The sequence below is a fragment of the Vitis riparia genome, chromosome 19 (assembly GCF_004353265.1).
Source record: "Vitis riparia cultivar Riparia Gloire de Montpellier isolate 1030 chromosome 19, EGFV_Vit.rip_1.0, whole genome shotgun sequence".
Classification (NCBI taxonomy): Eukaryota; Viridiplantae; Streptophyta; class Magnoliopsida; order Vitales; family Vitaceae; genus Vitis; species Vitis riparia.
This window is the reverse complement of record NC_048449.1, coordinates 10,282,665-10,306,601: the sequence shown is the minus strand read 5'-3', so window position 1 is coordinate 10,306,601 and position 23,937 is coordinate 10,282,665. Positions and strand designations below refer to the sequence as shown.

At 39.5% G+C, this 23,937-nt stretch overlaps 4 protein-coding genes across 4 annotated transcripts; 3 read left to right on the top strand and 1 right to left on the bottom strand.

The window, feature by feature from the left end:
- The first annotated feature begins 9,706 nt into the window (after positions 1–9,706).
- LOC117908172 (transmembrane emp24 domain-containing protein p24delta9-like) lies at positions 9,707–10,522 on the top strand. The gene is made up of 2 exons (XM_034821826.1): positions 9,707–9,788; positions 10,140–10,522. The coding sequence occupies exons 1-2, from the start codon at positions 9,707–9,709 to the stop codon at positions 10,520–10,522; spliced, it is 465 nt and encodes a 154-aa protein (XP_034677717.1).
- Positions 10,523–11,500: 978 nt separating this feature from the next.
- Positions 11,501–12,053, top strand: LOC117908171 (T-complex protein 1 subunit delta-like). The gene is made up of 2 exons (XM_034821825.1): positions 11,501–11,668; positions 11,745–12,053. The coding sequence occupies exons 1-2, from the start codon at positions 11,501–11,503 to the stop codon at positions 12,051–12,053; spliced, it is 477 nt and encodes a 158-aa protein (XP_034677716.1).
- A 2,496-nt stretch (positions 12,054–14,549) lies between these two features.
- LOC117908594 (UPF0481 protein At3g47200-like) lies at positions 14,550–16,836 on the bottom strand. The gene is made up of 2 exons (XM_034822245.1): positions 16,128–16,836; positions 14,550–15,619 (listed from the first exon to the last, which is right to left on the bottom strand). The coding sequence occupies exons 1-2, from the start codon at positions 16,665–16,667 to the stop codon at positions 14,711–14,713; spliced, it is 1,449 nt and encodes a 482-aa protein (XP_034678136.1). The 5' UTR covers positions 16,668–16,836; the 3' UTR covers positions 14,550–14,710.
- A 3,775-nt stretch (positions 16,837–20,611) lies between these two features.
- On the top strand, positions 20,612–22,707 carry LOC117908385 (BTB/POZ domain-containing protein At1g55760). Its single transcript, XM_034821961.1, has 4 exons — positions 20,612–21,135; positions 21,227–21,372; positions 21,505–21,623; positions 21,862–22,707. The coding sequence occupies exons 1-4, from the start codon at positions 21,017–21,019 to the stop codon at positions 22,462–22,464; spliced, it is 987 nt and encodes a 328-aa protein (XP_034677852.1). The 5' UTR covers positions 20,612–21,016; the 3' UTR covers positions 22,465–22,707.
- Positions 22,708–23,937: the final 1,230 nt, after the last annotated feature.

The window sequence follows — 23,937 nt, the reverse complement described above, 5'->3', positions numbered from 1 at the left end:
AGCAAGTTGTCCTTTGATAGCCCCCCTCAAATTGATGCAGCTTGATCAACAAGCATCAATTTGCTACTTAGCAAGCAATGTCGATTACGAGAGAGAGCCTTGGTGAAGATATCAGCAACTTGTAAGTCAGTAGAAATATGTGGAAGAGTGATAACACGAGCTTCAAAGGCTTCACGGATAGAGTGACAGTCCACTTCAATATGCTTTGTGCGCTCATGATAGACAGGATTGGCGGTGATCTGAATAGCACTTGTATTATCAGCATGTAGAGGTGTAGGATCGGTCTCAGAAAAATCTAACTCCGCAAGCAAACCTCGAAGCCAAATGATTTCAGAACAAGTAAGAGACATCGCCCGGTACTCAGATCCCGTAGATGACTTAGAGACCCTGTCTTGCTTCTTACTTTTCCAAGATATCAATGCATCACCTAAGAACACACACCAACCAGTGATGGAGTGACGGGTATCCGCACAACCAGCCCAATTAGCATCACTATAAGCAGCAAGGCGACTAGAATTGCCTATAGGGAAGAACAAGCCACGAGTAGAAGTGCCTTGAACATAGAGTATGATCCTACGGACAGCAGCCAAATGAAGATGACGAGGAGTCTGAAGGAACTGGATGACTTGCTGTACAGCAAAAGAAATGTCTGGTCTAGTAATGGTGAGATAAACAAGGCTACCCACCAACTTCCTGTATAAACTGGGATCAACAAGTAAGTCGCCCTCCTTTTTGCGAAGCTTGACATTTAATTCCATGGGAGTATCAACAGAAGTAGCCCCTTGTAGACTAGCTGTAGCCACCAAGTCACTCGCATACTTATGTTGATTGAGGGAAATACCAAAGGGACTATGATGCACCTCAAGACCAAGAAAATATGTGAGAGACCCAAGATCTTTCATATGAAAAGACTCGGAGAGATGAGTTTTGAGCTAACCAAGTAAAGCAGAATCGGAACCAGTGATCACAATATCATCAACATAAACCAAAAGAACAACAATACCCATGTCTGATTTCCGAGGAAACAAGGAAGTGTCATACTTGCTCTGCCTGAATGAAAATTGTAATAAAGTGGTGCGGAATTTATCAAACCAGGCCCTCGGAGCTTGTTTGAGACCATAAAGAGAGCGACGAAGCTTACACACATGTGAAGTCGGAGAGGGAAACAATCCCGGGGGTGGCTTCATATAAATACATTTTTTAAGATCCCCATGAAGAAAAGCATTTTTTACATCCAACTGATGTAGTGGCCAATCACTGGAAGCAGCAAGAGCTAGAATCGTACGAACAGTAGTCATTTTAGCCATAGGAGCAAAGGCCTCTTCATAATTGACACCATATTCCTGCTTATTCCCAAGTGCAACAAGCCGAGCTTTGTAACGATCCAAACTTCCATCAAATCGGACCTTGACTGAGTAAACCCATTTGCAACCCAGAGAAACAATAGTGTGAGGACAGGGCTCAATGTCCCAAGTGTGATTGGCCTCTAGAGCGGCAATTTCTTCCTGCATAGCTTGTCGCCAACAATCATGCTTGGCAGCATGTGAGTAGCATGTGGGAATATCAAAATTGGACAATGCAGCAGTAAGGGCTGAAATAGAATTGCCAGAACTGGAAGAGGGAAATCCATACCTATTCAGAGGTACAAACACTCGAGAAGAGCGACGTACTGAAGGTGCTGGAGGTACTACAACTGACTGAATCTGGAGCGTGGTAGGATCAAATATCGGGTGAGCCACCGAAAGAGACCGTGGGCGAGAGCGTCTCATATACACAATACCTGGTTGAAAGTGAGAACTAAGTGGATGAAGATCTGAGAACTGCTACTCAAAGGAGGGGAGGACCACAATAGAAAAGGATGACAAAGTAAAAGAAGATACAGGAAAGAAATGTTGATTTTCAAAGAAAATAACATTCCTAGAAATACGTGTACGATGTCATGTAGGATCATAGCAAACAAATCCCTTTTGACACATATTATATCCCAAGAAAGCACATCGAACAGATTGAGCAGATAATTTATGTCGCTCATGAGGAGGTAAATGAACAAAGCATACATAACCAAAAATACGAAGGTGATCATAACTAGGTTGCTTAGCAAATAAGCGGAAATAGGGAGACTCCATATGTAGGACTTGAGAAGGTAAACAATTAATCAAGTGAGTAGCAGTTTTTAGAGCCTCTACCCAAAACATGGATGGAACAGAAGATTCTAACAAGAGAGTACGTACCACATCTAGAAGATGACGATTTTTGCGTTCGGCAACTCCATTTTGTTGAGGAGTAGAGGGACATGAACGTTGATGAATAATACCGTTAGAAGCCAAGAATGCTTGAAACACAGTAGACAAATACTCACCACTGGAATCTGTGCGTAATGTCTTAATAGAAGTAGAAAATTGATTGTCAACATGCGCTAAAAACTCAGTGAAAGTACGAAAGACCTCAGATTTAGAGCGAAGAAAGTAGACCCAAGTAAATCTGCTATAGTCATTAATGAAAGTCACATAATATTTAAATTTCTCATGTGAACTAACCGGAGAAGGTCCCCAAACATCACTATGGATAAGATCAAAGCAGTTAGATGCTCTACTTGCATGCAAAGGGAAGGGAAGAGTTTTACTTTTACCAAGTTTGCAAGAATCACATTCAAGAGATAAAGAAGAACGATCCTTATTACTAGGTAAATTAGAGTTCAATACATGAGATAAGATCTGAGTATTGGGATGGCCTAAACGACGATGCCACACCATACTAAGATCTGAAACATTATTACAAGCAAAAGACTCAATAGAAGAAAGTGGAGAAAAATCTGGAACAGGTAAAAATAGTGGAAACACGTGCCCCACTTTAGGTCCCTTCGCAATCGGCTGCCCCATTACCTGGTCCTGCACAACACAACCATTACCAGAAAAATTAACAGCACAATTGTTATCAACTAATTGGCCAACAGAAATAAGATTCGTGGAAAACTGAGGAGCAAGAAATACATCAGTGAACTTAGAAGAGGCATCGTCGATAGTAGCTATGGGCAAAGAGCTGCCATTGGCAGTCTGAATGGAAGATTGACCAGCGTAGGGCCGAACATGACACAAAGCGGTGGGATTATTAGTCATGTGATTAGAGGCCCCCGAGTCCACGTACCAGAGTTTAGTAGAATTGTTACCTTGAAACCCCATTGCTGATAATGCTGAAATTAACATGCATTGCACCATTTCTGGGGTGTAGTAATCTGGTGCAGGAGGTGCAGGAACAGAGCACGCAGTTGAAGGAGAGTCGTGTGCTACAGAAGTTGCTACAAGAGGGACAATAACCGAAGTCTGAAATGCTTGGGCCTGACGATTCTGGGGACGAATACGACATTCTTTGATAATGTGACCCTTCTTCTTACAATAAGAACAAAACTTCTTAGGGCAAGTGGCAACAATATGCCCATATTCCTTGCAGCAAAAACACTGCAAGTTTTTAAAATGCATAGGTGGTCTGCGTCCTTGGGCAGCATAAGCTATAGTTGCCGTCCCGGAATTGCCATGAGATTGCTCCAGAATAGCTTGAGTACTAAGGCATTGCTCTTCGCGAAGTAACTCACCAAAACAAATATCAAGAGAGGGAACAGAAGATCTATTCAGTAAAGAGGAGCGGACAAATTCATATTCCGGATGTAGTTTCATAAGAAACTAATCATGCCGGGTAGTCGCGTGAATAGTCTGAATAGTTGAGAGAGCAGCAATAGGAACATCCGCTATAACCAAATCAGCATATTCATGCCAAAGAGTCAAAAATGCCGAGTAGTAGTCCTGGATGGAAAGACTACCATGTTGAAACATGGCAATCGCATGTTCTAACTGAAAGCAACGAGCATCGTTATCCTGATGATAAACTTTCTTCAAATAAGCCCACATAGATTGAGCGAAGCGATGGGGCCGCAAGTGGGTGACAATATGAGGCTCCACTGAACCAAGAAGCCAAAACATGATGCATGCATCAAGCACAGCCCATGAAAGAGAAGACCCAACATCCTGAGATTTGTCAAAAGTGGATGGTTTTTCAACATCCGTGCCATCAATATGACCCCAAAGGTCTTTTCCCTTGAGAAAAAGTTCAAACTAGAATGCCCAGGTAGAATAATTTGTGCCTGTAAACTTAACACACAGAGGTGAGAAATCCATAGAAAATAAATAGAACCCGAGACAAAATGATGGACCAAAAAAAATCCCAGAAGAAAACTGACCCACGACAGCCACAGAAATACTTAAAAAAATTGTTGTGGTTGGGTGCAGCATGGATCAACACAGACTTGACCAAAAAACATGAGAAGCACCTCCGAAATCGAGAAGACAGAAAATAATTTGAGGGAAGAAAAATTAGCAACCTTACTCTGATACCATGTCAAAATATTGTGTGAATGGCCTCAATCCCTTGGCCTTGAGTTTTGTATATTATATATAGACTTTACAAGGATGCTATACATGGAAAGCAAATAAAAGCAAATAAATTCCCTCATGATTCTAGCCCTATACATATAAACTATAATCTGTCAAATAATGTATGCTAACTGTACAGAATAATAAAATGGAGAAATAAGAAAACAATTGTGGGCTAAAATAAGGAAAGAAGTGTGGACAGCAAGTGTGGGATAAAATAAGGAAAGAAAAAGTGTGAACAACAAGTTGTCCTTTGACACTGCAATCCATTATATTATTAAATTAACTCAAGATATTATGCTTTAGTATGTCACATATTAACCATTATATGAAAGCTCGCCATGAATAGGTGTTTGTAATCTATCAAGGTGAATGTTATCAATCTCTCAAGATTACCTTTATAATTCTTGAGTCTCATATCCTCCTATTATGTTATCAACCGACATACTATATCTTTCTAAGAGCATATGTCAAATTTCACTTAAGGAAATATTGTGGTCATAGTTTTTCTTATCACATGTCCTTAGGATTACCTATAGGGACACACTTTCTCAAACCCATAAAATATCTTGGTGCTTATCTTAAGAATACTTGTTATCACCCACCTTAATCAGTAGTGACCCAATCCATTTGGATTATAAGACCACTTTAAGATCTCACTCATAAGTCAAAGCCATTGAAAACCTTAGCACTAGCTCAATATTCACTCAAGGTAGAGAGCCCATACAACATAATAGTTTGGTGAAGTCATGGCTAACTAATAGGCAATGTCATGACTCATCATAGGTCATATTCAATGTCTAACCATACACATTAGTGCACTCAACATGGGAACCCCATCCCAATGACTAAGAAAAAGCATCCCTCCAATTAAGTGATAGAGCACTACAACATCAAATGGATTATCTAAACCTGTGAACTTATTATAAACAACTCATCTACTTGCAAAGAACCCTTAACTTGGAGGTCCTTGATTATTTTCTGACCTTCCATGGGTTACAAGATTGATTTAAAACTAGAATTTTATGTCAAAATCCTATACTTCATTGGTTTGGAGTTTACAATCAATCTACTTATTAAAAATAAGATTTTTAGAATGCAACAAAAATCCTATACTTGTAAACATGAAGCTTACAACCCAATCTAGAAGAAAGCAAAAAAAAAAAATCACAGTTAAGACCATCATATTCAAATTAAAATCCATGAACACTCATCCCTATGGCCATGGGATGAAACAAGCAACCCAATACAAAGTTAGCACACCCTAAAGCAGATCTAACAAGAAAAAACCTATCCTAGGGCTTTGATACCAATTGATGGGAACCTTGGATTTCTCTGTTCCCATGCCTTAGATCGTATAGGTACATGCAATCTACCCTAGGCCTCTAGATCCTATGCAATGAAAGCAAAAGTAGCATTTTTTTGTAACATTCAAGGATCTAGATTAAAGACTATAGAAAACTTTACCTTCAATTTAGACATTAATAAATTGATTCCACATTGTGAAGAAGAAGCCTAAAGAATCTAAAGGTCTCACACAATCAAGATCTTCCATCCAATGGCTCTAACCTCAATCTTGGCACTCCAAATGGTGGGTCTTTGGAATTGAGCTTTGACTCTCTCTTTCTAGAAGTGGAAGATGGCTTTCACAAAAGTGATTGGGAAACCCTAACCCTTAAAGGGGTATATATAGGTGTAGACCCCCATGTTGGGGTGCATTTTATGCACCTTTGTTTTGCCAAATGTCCGGATTTCAGGAGGCCACGTGTCGTTTCCTGAGGAGCTGCTGAAGAATCAAGTAGTGGAATTGAGGAGCAACCAAAAGGTGACACCTGTTATGGAATCTGCTGGCCGTTAGTGCTAGCTGCTAGGAGTGTATGAGGGAGGAGGCTTCTGGTACCAGTGAGGGGGGTGATGGAGAGAGGGCCGTTGGAAGATATTTTTTAGAGGCAGAGAGAGCTTTCAAGGAAGGAGGAGATTTTTTCTGGAGGGGATTCCTTGAACTTAGGCTGCTGAGGAGGGAGATCAGAGAGTGCAACTAACCTGGGAGGGAGAGCTTTTTGTTTGGTTTTGGAGGGTGAGAGAGCTGCAAGAAAAGGTTCCAGAGGAGACAAGTGAGGAGGGAGATCAGAGAGTGCAACTAACCTGGGAGGGAGAGCTTTTTGTTTGGTTTTGGAGGGTGAGAGAGCTGCAAGAAAAGGTTCCAGAGGAGACAAGTGAGGGGGAGGTTTTAGAGAGGCATCTTGAGGGCTGTTCGAGGGAGATCAGAGAGTGCAACTAACCTGGGAGGAGAAGCTTGCTGGCGAAGAAAGGAAAGCAGAGGAAAGCCGTGCTGTGGACTTCCAGGTAAAGCCATCTTGAGCTTGGTATGTTCCTGTTTCTTAATGTTTTGCTTCGCCCCTTGTTGATCTCTGATTGCTGTTTATTGTTTGCTGTGGACACTAAGGGCCACAGAGTTGTGTTGGTTGAACCATGCCTATTTGCATATAATGCTCTGTTTTACTCCTTCGTATACTCTTGATTTTCCCCTGTAATTGGCTATATTCTTCTTTGTGTTTTAAGTTGGAAGATTGGTAAGTATATCATGGACTTCGAATTCATCCCACCAATTTGCAGCCCGTTTGTCATTCTTGAAACGAGGTTTTGCTTAATAAATCCTCAGGTCTCTTGTTCTTGCTGAGTTTTAGTGATTCCCTTTTTATGTATTTCTCTGTTCCTGGATATCTAGTTGTGGGATGTTTTAGTTGGTGCATTGCCATTTGTGGGTTCCAGCATAGGGAATGAAAGTTGTGGTCGCTGAGTCCTTGCGTCCCAAGGGGTCTTTAAAGAATATCTTGAGCCGTCGGTACATGGTTCTACACTTCATATCTGGAGAAAATGCCCTTGGATGATGTTACAAACTACGACTTCGATATGACAGTAAGGAGAGCCATATGAATCCAGCAGGTTGATAATGCTAAAGTGAGTAAGAACGAAACAGCAGCACAGCAACAGAAAATATTTCTTGGCAGTACCAGAACCTCTAAAACTATAAACTCCACTATAATGGTTGAGAGAATATGAGGCAGTTTTGATCGTGATGGGTCATCGTCTCTGTGTCCAGCATCTTGAATTGTGCTGTCATGTGTGCTAAATCTATGCGCCTTTGTAGTGAAGATGGGGTTACCATTTCTTTGCTTTGTTTTCTTGTTGATCTGGCAAAGAGCTTGGGGACGAGCCCAAGTTCCTGAAGAATGATGATGCAGGGTTTGCCAAAATGAATCCCACCAAACCCAAAGTGATGGAGATTTCCTCCGAATATCTCTTATTTGATCGTTTTGGTGTTCATGACATGCTATGCATTGTTACTGTTGGAGTCATTAAAAGCTTAGAGAAGGATCCATTTGGGACCAAGCTCTGGACGAAAAGATCATGCTGGATGGGGTCCACTACATAGTAATTTCTGACTTTGCGGATGCAGCAATAAGTGGTGCTGTCGAAATCATCAGCGGGTACCTTGACCAGTTGCCTAAGAAGTGTGTGTTAAATCATATTTCAAAGATTGAGAGTGGGAATTTGATTCACAACTCATCTGAAAAGGCTTTCAATGATTTGTCGCACGGAATTGGGGAATTTTCGATGGCTCAATAAAACTGTAACTCAAAGGTGTTTAGGATGTTGGCTCATAGTGCCTCTCTTAACACTCGATTGATTGACAGTGAGCAGGCTACTCATACCTCTGCAAATAATGATTTGAAAGGCACCTTCAGAGCAAGCTGTGAAGCAATTGTTGGTGTTCTGAGGAAGAATAAAGATATACTCTTAATGTTATTAGAGGTATCTGTTTGGGATCCACTCGTAGAATGGACACGGGGAGATTTTCATAATGATGCTGCAATTGGTGGTGAGGAAAGAAAGGGAATGGAGTTGGCGGTAGTTTAAGTTTATTTACATCTTGAGTGCAAGAAGCCCGGGTTCCTTTACAGGAACATCATGATCTTTTATTAGCTACCTTACCAGCTGTTGAATTTGCTAGCCACATCTATCATCATGTCCACTCATTTTCATCATCACACCCCACTAACCCATCTCACACTAAACCCCACTACCTATTCCACCCATGACGCCCATTTCCTCCATTCATTACACTCATCTGCTACAACCCATTCCATCTCCATATTTCCATTATGCCCTTACCCATCACATACCCACCATACCCATATTCACACTCATCCTTCACATGCATCCACTCCTTACCCATTTCTCTCCATTCCATTTTATTCGCTACATGCAGCCATCACCTTTGCCATGCATACCAATCCCTCCTTCTCACCGTTTCCATCATTCCATGCAATCACTTACAATCCGTACTTTCCATACCCACCACTTTCCATCATTCATAACCACTGAACTTGAGCACTCTCACTCACACGTTTTACCACTTAATCCCATCATATTTCGAGCCGCATATCAGAATATAATTCTATTCCTCAAGATTTTTGCTCGTTGTGACCCTACAGTGCATGAGGAAATGATGCATGCAATTTGTGCACTGATTGGCTCGAAATTTGGGACATTGGGATATGATGCTCATTGCCAATCTCTCAAAAGTTGTTGCTGTTAGTTTCATTTACTAAAGATGAGATCTGTCTTCACAGTCATGGACTGCGGACTCTGGATGAAAACTGGGTGCTCGGTGAGGCTTAGATGCCTTTAACTGTGGCTAGTTCACCAGTAGAACCAGGGACTAGCACTCTTTCCACTATAATGGTGTTTCTTGCCCGCCTTCAGATTGGACACTTGGAGACCCAGCATAAAGCTTTTGACAACCTTGTTAAAGTGATGCAAGAAGGTGATATTGTCAAAACTGATATGGACGCTGCAGATATAGTCGAGAATAATAATGAATCCATGGAGGGTGAAACTGAGGCTCCAGATGACGAAAATGAGTTTGTGAGGGCCATCAATGATAAGTCTGGGGGTGGCAACACAGCCCACCGCTTTGCTACATCACTTTCGCATACAGATATTTCTCCATGCTCCACAAAGGCTGTGTTTGATAAGAATTTCCCTTCACTTGAAACTGAGCTTGATAGAGGAAGAGTTCCATCACCTGGGTTGAGTATGGTTGTCTAGAGTTTGCCCATTGATAATTCATCTTTGATTGGTAGCGAGGGAATGTAGGGGAATCTATTGGTACCGAAATTAATGAAGGTGTCTTGCGTGCACACAGATTCGAATTTCTTGCTGCTATAACAACGGAATTAGCAATATAGTTCTAGTAGCAGTGGGTTTATCATCAAATGAATGAGGGTGCAAAACTGCTACAAGGGGTAATTGAAGAGGAGGCTGCCACTAATGCTGTTCCTGAGTCGGAGAAGGATGGCAATATTAAAACAGAGGAGAGTTGATGGTTCAAGATCAGTTGTTAGTCATGACCGGGACCTAGACAAACATGCTGGAAGTATCCTGATGGTCCTAAATAGCCAACATGTTGGACAAACACCTGGATCAATTGTCTCCTTCCACATCTAAGGGATTGAACGGCAAGGATAATGACAGAGCATCAGCGCAGTCCATTCTGATGAGAGGAATTTGAAACAGACACTGAATAGTCAGGTGTTAATGGCTCAGCCAGTGGCACCTTCATATGCTCCCCAGTCTCCCCTTTCTGTCAATGGAAGTCTCCGGACTGTGAGCGAGGATTTTGACAAGGGTTGTAAGGATCATTATCAGGAACACAAAGATTTCTCAAAGAAGAGAAAGACAACGCCATGAGTGTCGGCCAGTACAGCATTATCAATCCGAACGAGGGGTTCCCTTTGCCAGACACGCACAAGATTACAGCTCAGGTTTCTTCTCCGTACGGGAACAATTATCATCCTGGGGATCACACAGAATCCGGTAATTTTGCGTTTACTGCAGCTGAAGAAGGTGACTACACCGCATGCTTCTGGGCGCCTCAATACAAGCCTCCATTAACAGTAACTATTGTTTTTGATTGGAGAACTGGTGTTGCTGCTAAGGACTGGTCCAAGGTTGCTAAGAAAGGGCAGGTTGAGGTGATGGAACTGGAGTTGAAGAATCCAGAGCTCTTGAACTGGCCTGGAAAATGGTGATGACCCATGCTGTATCCCACGTTAGGATCACGTCTTCTGCAGTGGTTCAAGGGTTTCTCAGATTCAGGTCCAGAACCTGGGCTCGAAGGGTCCTCTGCCTCAGAACTTCAACCAGCTTTTCATACTCATTCTCTCCACGCGTCCATGCCTTTCTCTCTCTATACCCACGTACTTACTTCTCACCCATCTCTCATACCCATCTCCCTCATCACCCTTCAAATTTCCACTTTCCATATCCACTCACCAAGTTCGCTCCTCACATTAGCTCCCCCACTGTCCGTTCCCATCGGCTTATTTTCTATCCTACCCATGTTCATACCCATCGCTCATACCCACTGAGACACTTCCTTCACTGCCCTCCATCATTCATTCACCCATGACAATCCAAAATCCTTGTAAGCCATCCAATTTCTGTCATGGTGAGTGGAGTCACATGCTGCCCCGCTTCCTGGGCCGACTGAATTCAGATTTTCGTAAGATGGCAGTTGCAGCAAGGGAAAGTTCCAGGTGGTTTCAGGCAATGTCTTCATAAGGTAGGAAGAACTTTGCGCTCGTATGGAAAGAACTTCATCTGATGAAATGCAGGTTCTTAGGAAAAGGATTTCTTGGATTGAGACTACCAATAAGAACCGAGGAGTCAATTATAACACTTTGGAGCAATTGTTTGAGATTATAGAGGAGAGGATAGAAATTTTTACATATAAAATATCTGTTAGCGTGCTTGAAGCCTGCAATGAGCAAATCAGAGACCTGTTGGCCACTTTAATAACCTCAAAGAAGTTGGAGATAAAGCAAATAATTGAAGGGGTTCATCAGGTACCAGGGATCATGGAAGCTAAAGTTGAGAATATTCAGGAGGTTTGAGATGTTCTGTAGACTAGAGGCAATGGAAGGGTAGTAGGATCAAACAATGTGAATGAACCCCATAGCCGACCCCACTGCATGTTCTGTATAATGACAAAGGAGAGATTTTGCTGAATGGAGAGCGCTAAGTTTGCAGTGATTCAGTCCCAGGTTTTGACTCCAAAGACTGATGTTGAGCAGAGTAGTGTAGTTTCTGATTATACCCAAATGGATCAGACATTGAAAGAAGAGGGAAATTATATTCCGGGTATGGTTAAGAAGATTAAAGGTACTGACTGTAATGTTCTGTTGATTCAGAAGAGTACATAGAGAGATGCAGAGACGGATCTGTTGTTGAGCAAAGATTTTGGCGATAAAGGATGTGGAACGTGATGAAATTGAGTTCATTACAAAGACATTGGATTGTTTGCCGATTGCAAACATTGAGCATTTCAGGGCAGAGAAGTTGGGTTCCGTAGTTTGTGTTGAGAAGACTCTCTTTAATCAAGTGTTAACATTGTCCGAATCTGGCCTTCTCTCATTTGCAAATGCCAAAATGAATGCTCAATATGCTGCACATTTAGAGCGTGGTTCTAATCTTATACCAGCCTGCATGGACTACATAGCAGAGGAGGTTGAAGCTGCTCCCAATGTAAAAGAACCCCCAGGTCACCTGAAGTCCGCATGATATTCCTTCCACTGAAAATGAGCTGTTTTTTTCCACTGAAGATTCGCTGTTGACAGAGCAAGCACAGTTGCATTCTAGGTTTCACCCCCGCGTGGTTATTCCTCATCACCTCTCCCACTTATGCACCACTACATAGTCACCTTTTGCATGGCCACCTTTGACCACGTGCCACTTTCCTCCTGGTTTTAAAAATAGCTTTCTAAATCCTATTCTTTAAATGATCCTCCAATTTCTAACTTTCTTTTCTAATAAATCTCAACTCCAAAATATTCATCCTTAGAGCTTTAGGTACCAAAATTCCATCTTCAACAAAATTTGGCCGCCATTTTCTTTTCGGCGAGCCACTTTTGAATTTTTCACGATTTTAAAATGATTTAAAATAAACATGAATTTAAATTCCGTAATTCCAACTAATGGAATTTATGGAATTAATTCATGTTAAAATAAACGGGCTTTGGTGGGGCCCGACATATGTGATTTTATAATTGATTGATTAATTGATTGATTGATTGCCAAGCGTGATTGATGTTATTCCGCTCTATAGCATGCTCGAAAATATTCAATAATTGTGCACTAACCTCACTTTTTGATAGCGCATAACGGCTCGTTGCCCAGGTACGCATCTATTCTCACTTTGGTCATTCTGTATATATCTACTGATTCCTATATGTGCATGATCAATTCGGGTATTCATTGATTTCTTTATTAGATGCCACGATTGCTTCATTTTATTAGTAGAGACCCGTTTTTAGGGACTTAGAGGGGTGCTACGGTCTTTACCGTACCTTCCCGATAAGTAACCTGACCCCCGAACCCAATCCGGTTTTTCGTAGATCACCTTTTCCAAAATAAGGAGTCACACTTAGGGTTTTTCTTTCTTATTTTGTTTACCCTTTTAAAAATAAAACAAAAATAAGTGGCGACTCCAAGTCAATTTTTTTAATCAATAAAAATCAATTTTTCAAAATAAAAATCGAGCTCGCCATCGAGTGGGAAACGCATGAGCCCGAAATGCGGGGTCCACAATAGGGTTCCTTAATTAGGCTTAAGTGACTTAAGCCCACTAAAGGCTTAGGTTACTTAATCTAGCCCAAAACAGGTCTTAATTAATTAATTAACCAAATGTGGTTGTCTCATTAATCAATTGGCCCTTTATAGAGACCTTGTTCACTAACCTCTATGCAACCTTACATAAACACCCTTATGCACAAAAGTGAACCTAGAGTCAATCCAACTATGATAAATCTTGTCATCAAGGTATATGAGTTCAAATGGGGACCATTGGGACCCATAGTAGTATTGTATCCCTCAAAATCTAATTCTAAAGTTGATTCAACATCCTACTACAGAAAATCAACTACACTCCAATACCCTATGTAAATGACAACGAGATGAAGTTTGGGTTCATGACCTATTATCCACTACATGTAGACTCTTTATGAACTAGTGTTTGTAATCTAGGTGTTTGTAACCCCGAGATAGCAATATTTGCTCGAAATATCAAAAGCAACAAACACAAGCTTAGTAAGATGTGACATTATTTGAAAACCGTATATGCAATAATTTTATTTGAATCATCTTTCAAATTATTGAAATAAACTATAAATAAATGAAATAAAACAATTTAATAATATTTTATCAAGTAAAAAAATACAATATTTGCTTATGATAAAAATACAATTATTTAACATTTTATTATATTTTCTTAATTACTATTATATTATTTGTAAATATGCTAAAAAAATGCATAACTGTTAAGTAGCATTCACGTAATAAAAATTGAGAATGGATAGTACTTTTCATAGCTTTTGGGTATGGATTATTTTTACATATTTTATTATAACAAAATATATAAATTTGTAGCTTCAAGCTAGGAAATGTTCTTTATATAGCTTTTGGCTATATAAATTTATAAAAAAAAAAAAAAATTGTGCAAATGGCTAAGTAGCTAGCAATTTTGTTTTGTAAAATTTTTAGTATATAATATAACTAAAAGGAATTAGAAATTGAATGCATAGCTTCTAGTTATGTTTTTATAACTCCTAATTATGAAAACGGTAACAACATTTCTTGCATAATTTCTAGAGAATGTTACATAACTTTTGGTTGTGAAATTTTTTCATAGTTTCTAGCTACAAAAATATTTTCTACGCACTGTATGAACATATTTCTTCATTTAAATAAAACAAATCAAATAAAAGTAAAATTTTATCACATACCTTTCATGTGAGAAGGGAGGTATTTTCCGACCATAGATTTATCCTTACAATGTTACAATCTTCTAAAAGAGCTTATAAGAGTTTTTGTAGAGAATTGCTGTTGATAATGTCTTGAAAATAATATATATATATATATATATATATATATATATCATAGAAGAAGAAATAAAGAAAGATAGAATTATGAAAGAACTTTATGATCAGACATTTAATTAGCCCTACTACCCTATTCAGAGGAGTTGGAAAAAAATTAAAATTAAATACACAAATAACTATGTGATCATTCACAATTATTCAAATGCATTCATGAAAATGAAATAAAAGTATATGGGGTCAGGAGGGAGCAGGCTTTGGTTGGCCTTAAGGGTGGAAATGATATACAAGTAACGGTAAAGTGAATGAACAGTGGGGAATATACATAGAAAATCCACAGGTCAATTATGACTTTGGAAAATAGTAAGCATACACAGCATAAAAAGTTTGAGCAGTAGTAAGCAACAAAAGAGCAATGGCAGCAAGGAGGGAGAGAAAAGTCCAAGGACTACTGAAATAGTCACGGATCAAGTTTGTAAACCAAACATGCCATTTGCTAGCAAAGTATTGTTTGCAGTAGTCGTTAACGTCCATCATTTGTTGAGATAAGTAGCATTCATCCAAATCATAAACAATCTCCCGGCCAAGCTTGTTAAAAAGATTTGCTACATCCTTATCGCTCCCCAAAACATGATTGATTATCCCATTCTTGTGAAGAATCCCGACGTCGGTATGAGAATTGATCAAGCTATCAAAGAACATGCAGAAATTGGTGAAGAAAGGTTTAGCATCTTGGTCACACTGCTCGTAAGCAACCAAATTTAGGAAGAGGGGGACTGTGTTATCATCAATGTATAGAGGAGGGATTTTCAACATCCCGTCTTTAAAACTTATGTCCAGCAAATCGAGGTCTTCTCTCATTTTAAATCGAACCCCTGCTTCTTGAAGCTCTGTGACACAGTGAATTAACTGTCTCTCTTCAACCAGTGGAATGTTGTCTAACTTTTGCAGTTGCTTCCATCCAGCAGGTTTAGTTGTTTCATTGACGGAGGAAAGGAAGGTGGAACGGAACACATCAAGCATATGATCAAACTCCTCATTAGGGTTCAGCTTCCCTTTAATATTTTTCCTTGGCAGCAAGGGATCAAAGAATGTGACTACAAGATCAACGAGGGGTGGGTCATCGACCAACCTAATAAGCTCGTATAATTTTTCAAGAACGAAGAATGGCAGCTGGTTTTCAAGCTTCAATAAATCTCTCTGGAGGGTCCGTAGCATCCAGCGGGTTGTGAAGATCGGATCTTCCACTTCTTCCTGCACAATAGGGTGTATAATAGAGAATAGATGTTAATAGTCCCACTCTGCATATAACATATATGAATGGGATCTAATATCCAAACAATCCAAACAACCCAAACAAAATGTATAACAAATTAATGTTGAATGCCCCATTTCCATGGACAATGGCTCCATTAGATGTTGCAGCTGCAAGTGTACTTGATCAGATAGCACGGTGGTTTGGGTCATGGATTGCCAGCTCATTACCAAAATTCAGAAAAAATGACAGGTCAGAAAATACCATATGGAAATAACCATGGACCTAGTCAGAGAAGCCGTCCAATTCCTTGTAGAGAAGCCAGTTGGGTCAACAATCTTGGCTTCCAATTACAAGGAACCAGTTGCTTTCTTTCCTGGACTTCTCCAGCAAGGTGAGCTGTGTTTATCTACCAGGATGAGTAACACGAAGGGGGAAACTCAATCTTAAACAAACATAATCAACAAGTCTCCTGATTTACTGTAGAACTCAAAAACTTTAGCATACCTCGTTATCAAATTTGAAGTAGAGTCGCAGTAATTCGAGCACAAAGCAACCATCAATCACCATCATTTGAATCAATTCATCACTGTCAATCTGTAAATCCTCCGAGTAGTTTTCCCTTGTCTTCTGTTCTAACATCCTCATGGATTCTGCAAGATCCTCCAACCGAATAGCCTTAACAACTTGAGGCACCTGTTGCGCCGAATCTTCTACTCGTTCACCATTTTCTCGGGGCCCTGACTCTAGCAGGCGTAAGAGGTAACGCATCTTGTGTTCTTCCATGATCCGTAGCCCTGGGTCCTTATTATGGAAGGGGCCGATGGATACAATTTTTGGGAGAAAAGCGTTTTTTTGGATTCCTCGCATGCTCTTGGGGACTCGATAGACTGTCCACGATTTTCCAGAGTCATAGAGAAGCCCTTCTTTAATTTCGTTATTCATTTCGATCACCCACTCAGGGGGTTGTCCTTGAGTTTGCTTTTGGTTGGCTCCTGCTCTTCTTAGGTTCCTCATTTTCCGCTTTCCTTTGGCCGTTTTCCCCATTGTAAAAGGATCTCAAACAACCTTGTTCTTCTAAACAGAAACCTAGCTCCCCTTTTTAATGTAGCAAAATATGTAGGCTAACAAATAATCAGCTCAATGCCCTTTATAGTGCTAAAATGTTGAACTATCAACACACAATTGAGTTTCATCGAAGTTTCATTGAAGTTACATAGTGCCTAATCTTGGGCTTAGGTTTGAATGTTTCTTGTTGGGCAACTGTCAGCGTACTTGGGTAGCACTCAAAAGGGATTGTGATTTGTGGAAGAGGTCATACTACCATGGTACATGAATCCAGTCTATTCACAAATTTAGAATATCCCACTGCCATCAGACAAAAACAGGTGTCTATATTCAAATATTTGACAATGGTTCATACTTTTCCTCCTCTGTTTTTGTGGTCCTGATACTGAGAATAGTCTTCGCAGGATGGATTCCTTGTACAACAATCCATACTTCCTAATGCCTATGCTGAAATTGAATGAAAATCTGGAATATGCTAGCACTAGCACTACCACTACCACTACCACTCAATCGATTCCATTGCCTGCTGCGAAGATAACACCATCCTTAAGAGAGGCCAATTGTTGGAATGAAAGCTTTCATTTGCACAAAAGCCCACTCACTTGGAAACCTATGCTCGACACAAGATATTGCTACTGGCCCAAATTCTATTTTTAGTGGGTAGGACTTTTGCCACTTCCAATGCCCTGGGCCATCTCGTCACGATAGCCTTAAGGAACTTAATTTTCAAAGGAATTAGCAGGCCCACTAATCAAAATCAATGTATGGAAATAACCCCACTTGAGTTGGGAATTGCTCTAGCTAGTATGAGCCTCCAAGAGCACCTCAACACCCACATCCGCAGGGTGATAGTAGAACTCTTTGCCCTCCAAAAGGGTGTCCACGTCCACTTCAACTGGAAGCAATGGGATGGCAAAACATATTTCCTATGGTTACTTAGTATTAATTTCCCATGATTGGATAAACATTGAATTTTGCCCAGATAAAAGAAAGATCCATCACCTTCAGATGTTCATTCGGAAAAGTATATGTTCTGTAGAGGGCAAAAGGTTTCAGTATTCATACTGACATACTATGAATATGGTCATCTTAGTGCCTGGTGGGAATTTCTGGATTGACTTGATGACTACCCCACTAATGACAACTTGTTAGTAGTGTTTGTTGATGATTCCAGTCCACTCCTACTTCAAAGTAAGGAGTAGTCACCACTATTAAGATAAATCTTTCATCTAACATAAGATTTGTTTCATCATAAGAAAATCTTTATCTGCCATATGTGGAATGATGGATGAACTAAGACCATCTACCATTCCAACTTTGAAACGCAAGTTAATATATGTAGGCCCAGTTGTCTCTCAGCATTCCTGTTTTTCTTTGCCTGATCAATTGTCATTTTCACTGATTAATGCTAGTCTATCTACCTATAATTGACAAGTAGAAAGGGGAATCCTTGTGTATGCTAGAGCAGACCAATTTAAGCACTTCATATCAGTAGGAGAATCAAGACCAAAATATCAGTGATTTTGCATAAGGTATCTGAAAAGAACAGAGAATCAAGACAACCCCGAGCATCTGAATTTTTTTCTTTTTTTTTTTTCTTTTTTTTTTTTGCTTTTTTGGCTGCTTTGGTCCAAAAAGTAATATGACCCAACCCTGCTGCACATTGACAAACGTTTATGGAGCCCATGCAAAGATGAGCCCAAAATTTTCAGATGCTTGATGTGCTGAATGTTCAATTTTGCAACTTAAACGACCCATTTTCCCAATGTGAGTTGAAGTATGCCACCCAAGTCCCCTCCAAACTATGAATATGCCAAAAATATCTATGGCACTGTGGAGCCACCTGCTACTTGCTGAAGTCTAATGGTGCTCACCCACCATACATATTTTATTCATCATAGGGACCAAGCCTAGTCATTGATTAGTACGAGTTAAGAGACATTTAGTCTCTCGTAGTCTTCCTAATATGACAACGAAGGCATCCCATGGGAAGGGCGACTTTAGTAACCAAATTATTGAGCCAACCAAACACTAAAACAGCAAATATTTGCATGCATTTTGAAGCCTCAACAAGATTGCTCCATATCAAAGCCAGGCCGACCCCCATCCCCATGTCTACGCATATGGAACAAACTGAAAGGACCATTGAATCATTATAGGGACGAAAGCAAAGGTTCAGTACTTGGTTGTTGGGCTGCATTCAGGCTGAAGCCTTTCTATATGTCCCTGTCTAACACCTCAAACAAATAAGACATTTAAAGAGCCCCTTGTATGACTGCAAACATGTATGATTGTGGCTTGTGGTCACCTTAGACATCTGCATCGAATCATTCACAAAGGGGGTGCTATTATTTTAGTTTTTGTTGATGATGATGGCTTCTTGCAATGCTACAATGCTTTGCAAAGATTCAAGTTTGGGATGCCCCACACAAAGATACCTTTCTTCTATACTTAAACTCTCCTACCTGAAAAATTAGGTATGGAAAGAACAGAGCCCACCCAAGATTCCAATCCTTCCAAATCAGTGCTCCCACCACACTTACCTTTCTTGCTCTGTGTATCCTCTTGGGTTTTCCTATTAATTTTGTATTTCAAAAGATTTGAGTAGATACAAGGGCAGGCAATCATTGAGGTCCTTGTCCTTGCATCATCACTTGATCTCAGCCATAGGATCCAATAAGTACAAGAGTAAAAGGTTCAGAGGATGTATGTGATCCAATCATGGAATGCTTACTCTCCACTAGCTCCAATGTTCAAAGATATCGGGTTGCCTGTCCTTTCCCTTTCCTCTTCCTGTCTTTCAACAAAATGACCCACCTACCTCTTTTTTTTTTTTTATGACGAATTACCCCAAATTTCGGACCTTTTAATGCAGGGGCTAAAAATTGGTCCACTATCATATACTTTTCTATTCTTGTTCTTGATTATTTAAAGAAAATTCCAAAATATTTCCTGATATGTGACACTCTATGCCATGGAATCACGAGCACGAGGTGGGGCTGAGTAGAATGAGAAGTTGTGTTTTCATTGAATGATTTCCAAATTTGAATATGAATTCTAGCACATAGGGAAATCATTTAAAAGACGACTTTTGAAGGATGGAAACAGTAGCACATGAAGAAATTGAACCTTTAAATTTTAAAATTAAAAAAATATTTATTTTTTATATTAAAATTTAATCATTTTTTTTAGTAATTTGAAAACCGTCTGCCCACAAAAATATATAAAATAAATTAATTTCTTATTTATAAAATTAACTAATATAAATTAATTTTAAAATTAAATTTTATAGACATAGAGGATTCCCTGCTTTTCCAATGAGTTTGATGGGTAATAGGATCTTAAAGTTATGTTTGGTTCTCATAAAATTTGAAGGAAAATGTAAGGAAAATAAATATAAAGGAAAAATAGAAAGAAAAAAAAATGAATGAAAATAAAAAAATAGATTAAAAGTTAATAATTTTTTTTATTTCTTCAAACTCATTTTATTTATTTTAAGTTATCAATATAAATATTAAATAATTTAAAAATACATAAGTGTTTAATTAATTTTAATTATATTTGATTTTTTTTGATATTTTTCATAAGACAATCAAACATAAAAAAAAAAAAATCAATTTTTTTACATTTTTTTTCTTTCCTTAGTATTTTCTGAAAGCCAAATATAATCTAAAACTTCCCTAACCACCGACGATTCATCTCTAACTTTGTACTTGAGACGCAGGATTTGAAAGAGGGAAAAAGAGTGGCTAAAAGTAAGGAATTGAGTGGATAACTGGTGATAAAATCCAAAGGCCCATCAAGGTTTTGCAAAACCAAATTTAGGGGGAGAATAGATTCTTTGCTTGGAAGCCTCGAAAATGAAAGGAAATACTTGCCTTTTCCAACACAAATACAAGCATATGAAAATGCAATCCATAATCAACATGACATAAGCCCAATCAATAATGGGAAAGAATACAAAAACATGGCCAATAAATAAACCAACCAACCCCTGAAGTGCAGTGTAAGCCAACAAACCTGCACATTCTCTCTTCCACCCTTAAGCACCCATTAACCTCTGCAACTTCCTCCTCAATCGCGTAAAGCAATCCCAAAATCCTTGCGTGCCCGGAACATCAAACACAGTTTTTGAATCATAAAAATACAAACAGAGCGGTGGTGAAGATCCTGGGGTTTCAGGGCGCTGAGTGCAGTGAAGGAGGAGGCTTCTATGAAGAGTGGCGGTGGTGCGTGGCGGAAAAGTAAACCTGGGAAAGCCCGGAGAGTTGTTGGATGGTCTCTTCGATTGCATCCATGAAATCGCTGCGGCTCTCGCGTTCGCTAGGATGAGCGACTCCGCATACAGAGTCGAAACCACGTCGCGCCTCGCCCAATGGAGGATCGACAACCTGGCTTCCTGCACTTACCGCAAGTCCGATCCTTTCAAGATCGGCAAGTGGAATTGGTAATCATTCTTTTATACCCATCACTCACTCCCGAGTTTCTTACTATCCATGAATCTCAAGAAAATCTAACCTTGTTTGATCGAATTGAAGGCATTTATCTATAGAGAAGAATCGGACATTATCTGTTAAACTGTACCCGGAAACATCAAATTTAACCAGAGACAACCCACCAATTGCGTCTTTCATCATCAGAGTGCTCTCTTCTGTGGGAGATCGCAAGGCTTTGGTTCATCCAGGTAACTAGAAATTAGGCTGTCTCTGTCATGATTTTGGAACCCTAGCCTATACCCTTGTTTTTCTTTGGGTTTTAGCATTTCTTTGATGTTTGGCCAACATAAGCATGATAATTTGGGGTCCCTTTCATGCAGAAATAACAGACAAGCAGCTCAAGAATAACGACGATTTCGTTTGGGCGATTGAGGTTCCATTAACTGGGAAATTCATTGTCGACGTTGAATTCCTAGATTTGAAGACTTCATCACCAAACGTAGGCTTCTAATATGCTACTTCTATTGTCCTGTTCTTACCTACAATGAATATAATTGGCAATAAATTAGTTAGAGTAAGCTACATTTAAAGTCTGGCAGTATGATCAATCATTCAATGTGTTTGTGATCATAGCCAATGGAAAGAAATAATGAAACTTTGAAGCGAAAGGGGTTTGTTTTTACTTGGGACCATATGCCTATATTTACTGATAATGTGCTTCTTGGTGTAACCTACAGGGTGGAGAGCCTTGCTCCATCTGGGCTGAAGGATTCGCTCAAAAAAGATCAACTACAACAGCTCTTGCATCCCTTGGCCGGATGTTGTCAGAAAACATCCACACAGACATTATAATTAATGCTTCTGATGGAAGCATTGGAGCTCATCGGGCGGTTCTGGCCTCAATATCCCCTGTTTTTCGCAGCATGTTTTCACATGACCTCAAAGAGAAAGAACTATCCACCGTAAACATCTCTGACATGTCAATTGAAGCCTGCCAAGCTTTTCTCAATTACATTTATGGGAATATCCAACACGATGAATTTCTGATCCACAGGCTGCCACTTCTCCGTGCAGCTGATAAGTACGACATTGAAGACCTGAAAGAGGCATGCCATGAGAGTCTTTTAGAAGATATTGACACTAAGAATGTGCTGGAGAGGCTCCAAAATGCATCTCTTTATCAATTGTCAAAACTGAAAACTGCCTGCTTGCGATATCTTGTGAAGTTTGGTAAGATATTTGACATTCGAGATGATTTCAATGCCTTTCTGCAGTGTGCAGACAGGGACCTGATTGCTGAAGTCTTCCATGAAGTCCTCACTGCCTGGAAAGGTTTCTGAAAATCTGCTCAGAAAATAACACAAAAATCAAATATCTAGCATGTCTGAGTCAGTGGTATTTTTATATTTTTTTTTTCCCTGAAGATGGGTTGTTAGGAGGATTTGTTGTCATGAAGATGATTCTTTGTTTTAGATGGAATTTGTTAAGGTCTTGATGTACAGGTGTACTGATTTTATTGAAGCATCCTTGTAATATAGGAACACATACATGAATATATGGTGATTTAGATGAAATGTAAATAATTTGATATTTCCTTGTTAAATTTTTTGATTAGTTTGCTTGATTTCTTCTTCCTGTATAGCCTAAAAGGACAAATTTTATACCCTTTTAACATGCATAACTCATGCTTGAGAGGAAAGACAACTGAATCAGCTCCAACTTGGTGTTTGGATTGCAGTCTTTAATGACTAGGTAACAAATACTAAGCTAAAGCCCGAAACTAAAATATCAATTTGCAATTTCAGTCAAGCTCCTAGATTGAATCCACCAACTGTTACGTAAGCCTTTAGTCTAATCCGAGTATGCAGAAGATATAACGAGACTCCACTTAATATGGGAAAGCAGAACACTCAAAAGAAAATGAGACTATGATGTTGCAATTGACAACAACTTAGCTATCAGTAGAGAAGTGTTTGATGCTTCAGAGGCTTCACCTTTTGATTGTGTGAAACTTAGCCCTGATGACTGGTCGACGGCTAACACAATCCAGGTGGGCGTGCAAGATCCTTGCAGAGCTTAGATGAGAGACAGAACACTGGAAAAACCTCTGATCAGTGTGGACTAGGTTGGACTGCTACTGTTTGCTTATCTTTGAGATAGAACATATGCACAAAAGAACATGATCTTGTAAAAATTCACAATGTAATTCAAGAAAGCTACCCCCCTCTAAGACTATCCAATAATAAAAATCCATCTCCCGCATCCTTTAATTCTTATGCAAATCCTAATTACACAACCCTAAACACGACTGAATGATCCTTCCTTGGTCTGGTAGTTAAAAACCAGAGAAAAAGAGAAGGAATCCCCTTTCTGGTTGCTAAAAAGCAGCTCACTGCTTCCTACACGGTTATTTGACTGTATTTGATTTCTTAAACTATAACAAAATATGTGCACTGCAAATCATATATCCTTTACTTTAGGTTTCTGGGCAACCAAACACAGGGATGTAGGACTTCTTCAAACAAATTGCCAGCCTATAAATCTGCATATATTCAAACTATTCTATGTCTACATGTTTCTAAACCAAAGAACGCATACTCAAAACTATTCTTATCAGCCTGAAGGAAACCATGTTGATTCTCCATACAAAAACAAGAGTGAAACATAAAGATGCATTGGTCAATGTGGTGCTCACCTTGTAACTTCCACAACTCCGGAATGGTCTGAGTTGCATCACACAGAGCAAGGAAGAAATATGGAAGCCTGGGGAATATGGAGGGAATATTATTGGGATCTTACCACCAAATTGGCTC

Coding starts and splice junctions, on each gene's coding strand:
- LOC117908172 (XM_034821826.1), top strand. CDS start 9,707: ATGAATGAGGGTGCAAAACTGCTACAAGGGGTAATTGAAGAGGAGGCT. Junction 9,789..10,139: donor TCCTGAGTCGGAGAAGGATG/GCAATATTAAAA, acceptor GATCATTATCAG/GAACACAAAGATTTCTCAAA.
- LOC117908171 (XM_034821825.1), top strand. CDS start 11,501: ATGGAGAGCGCTAAGTTTGCAGTGATTCAGTCCCAGGTTTTGACTCCA. Junction 11,669..11,744: donor TTAAAGGTACTGACTGTAAT/GTTCTGTTGATT, acceptor TTGGCGATAAAG/GATGTGGAACGTGATGAAAT.
- LOC117908594 (XM_034822245.1), bottom strand. CDS start 16,667: ATGGGGAAAACGGCCAAAGGAAAGCGGAAAATGAGGAACCTAAGAAGA. Junction 15,620..16,127: donor ACTTCAAATTTGATAACGAG/GTATGCTAAAGT, acceptor CCTATTGTGCAG/GAAGAAGTGGAAGATCCGAT.
- LOC117908385 (XM_034821961.1), top strand. CDS start 21,017: ATGAGCGACTCCGCATACAGAGTCGAAACCACGTCGCGCCTCGCCCAA. Junction 21,136..21,226: donor AAGATCGGCAAGTGGAATTG/GTAATCATTCTT, acceptor ATCGAATTGAAG/GCATTTATCTATAGAGAAGA. Junction 21,373..21,504: donor CAAGGCTTTGGTTCATCCAG/GTAACTAGAAAT, acceptor CCTTTCATGCAG/AAATAACAGACAAGCAGCTC.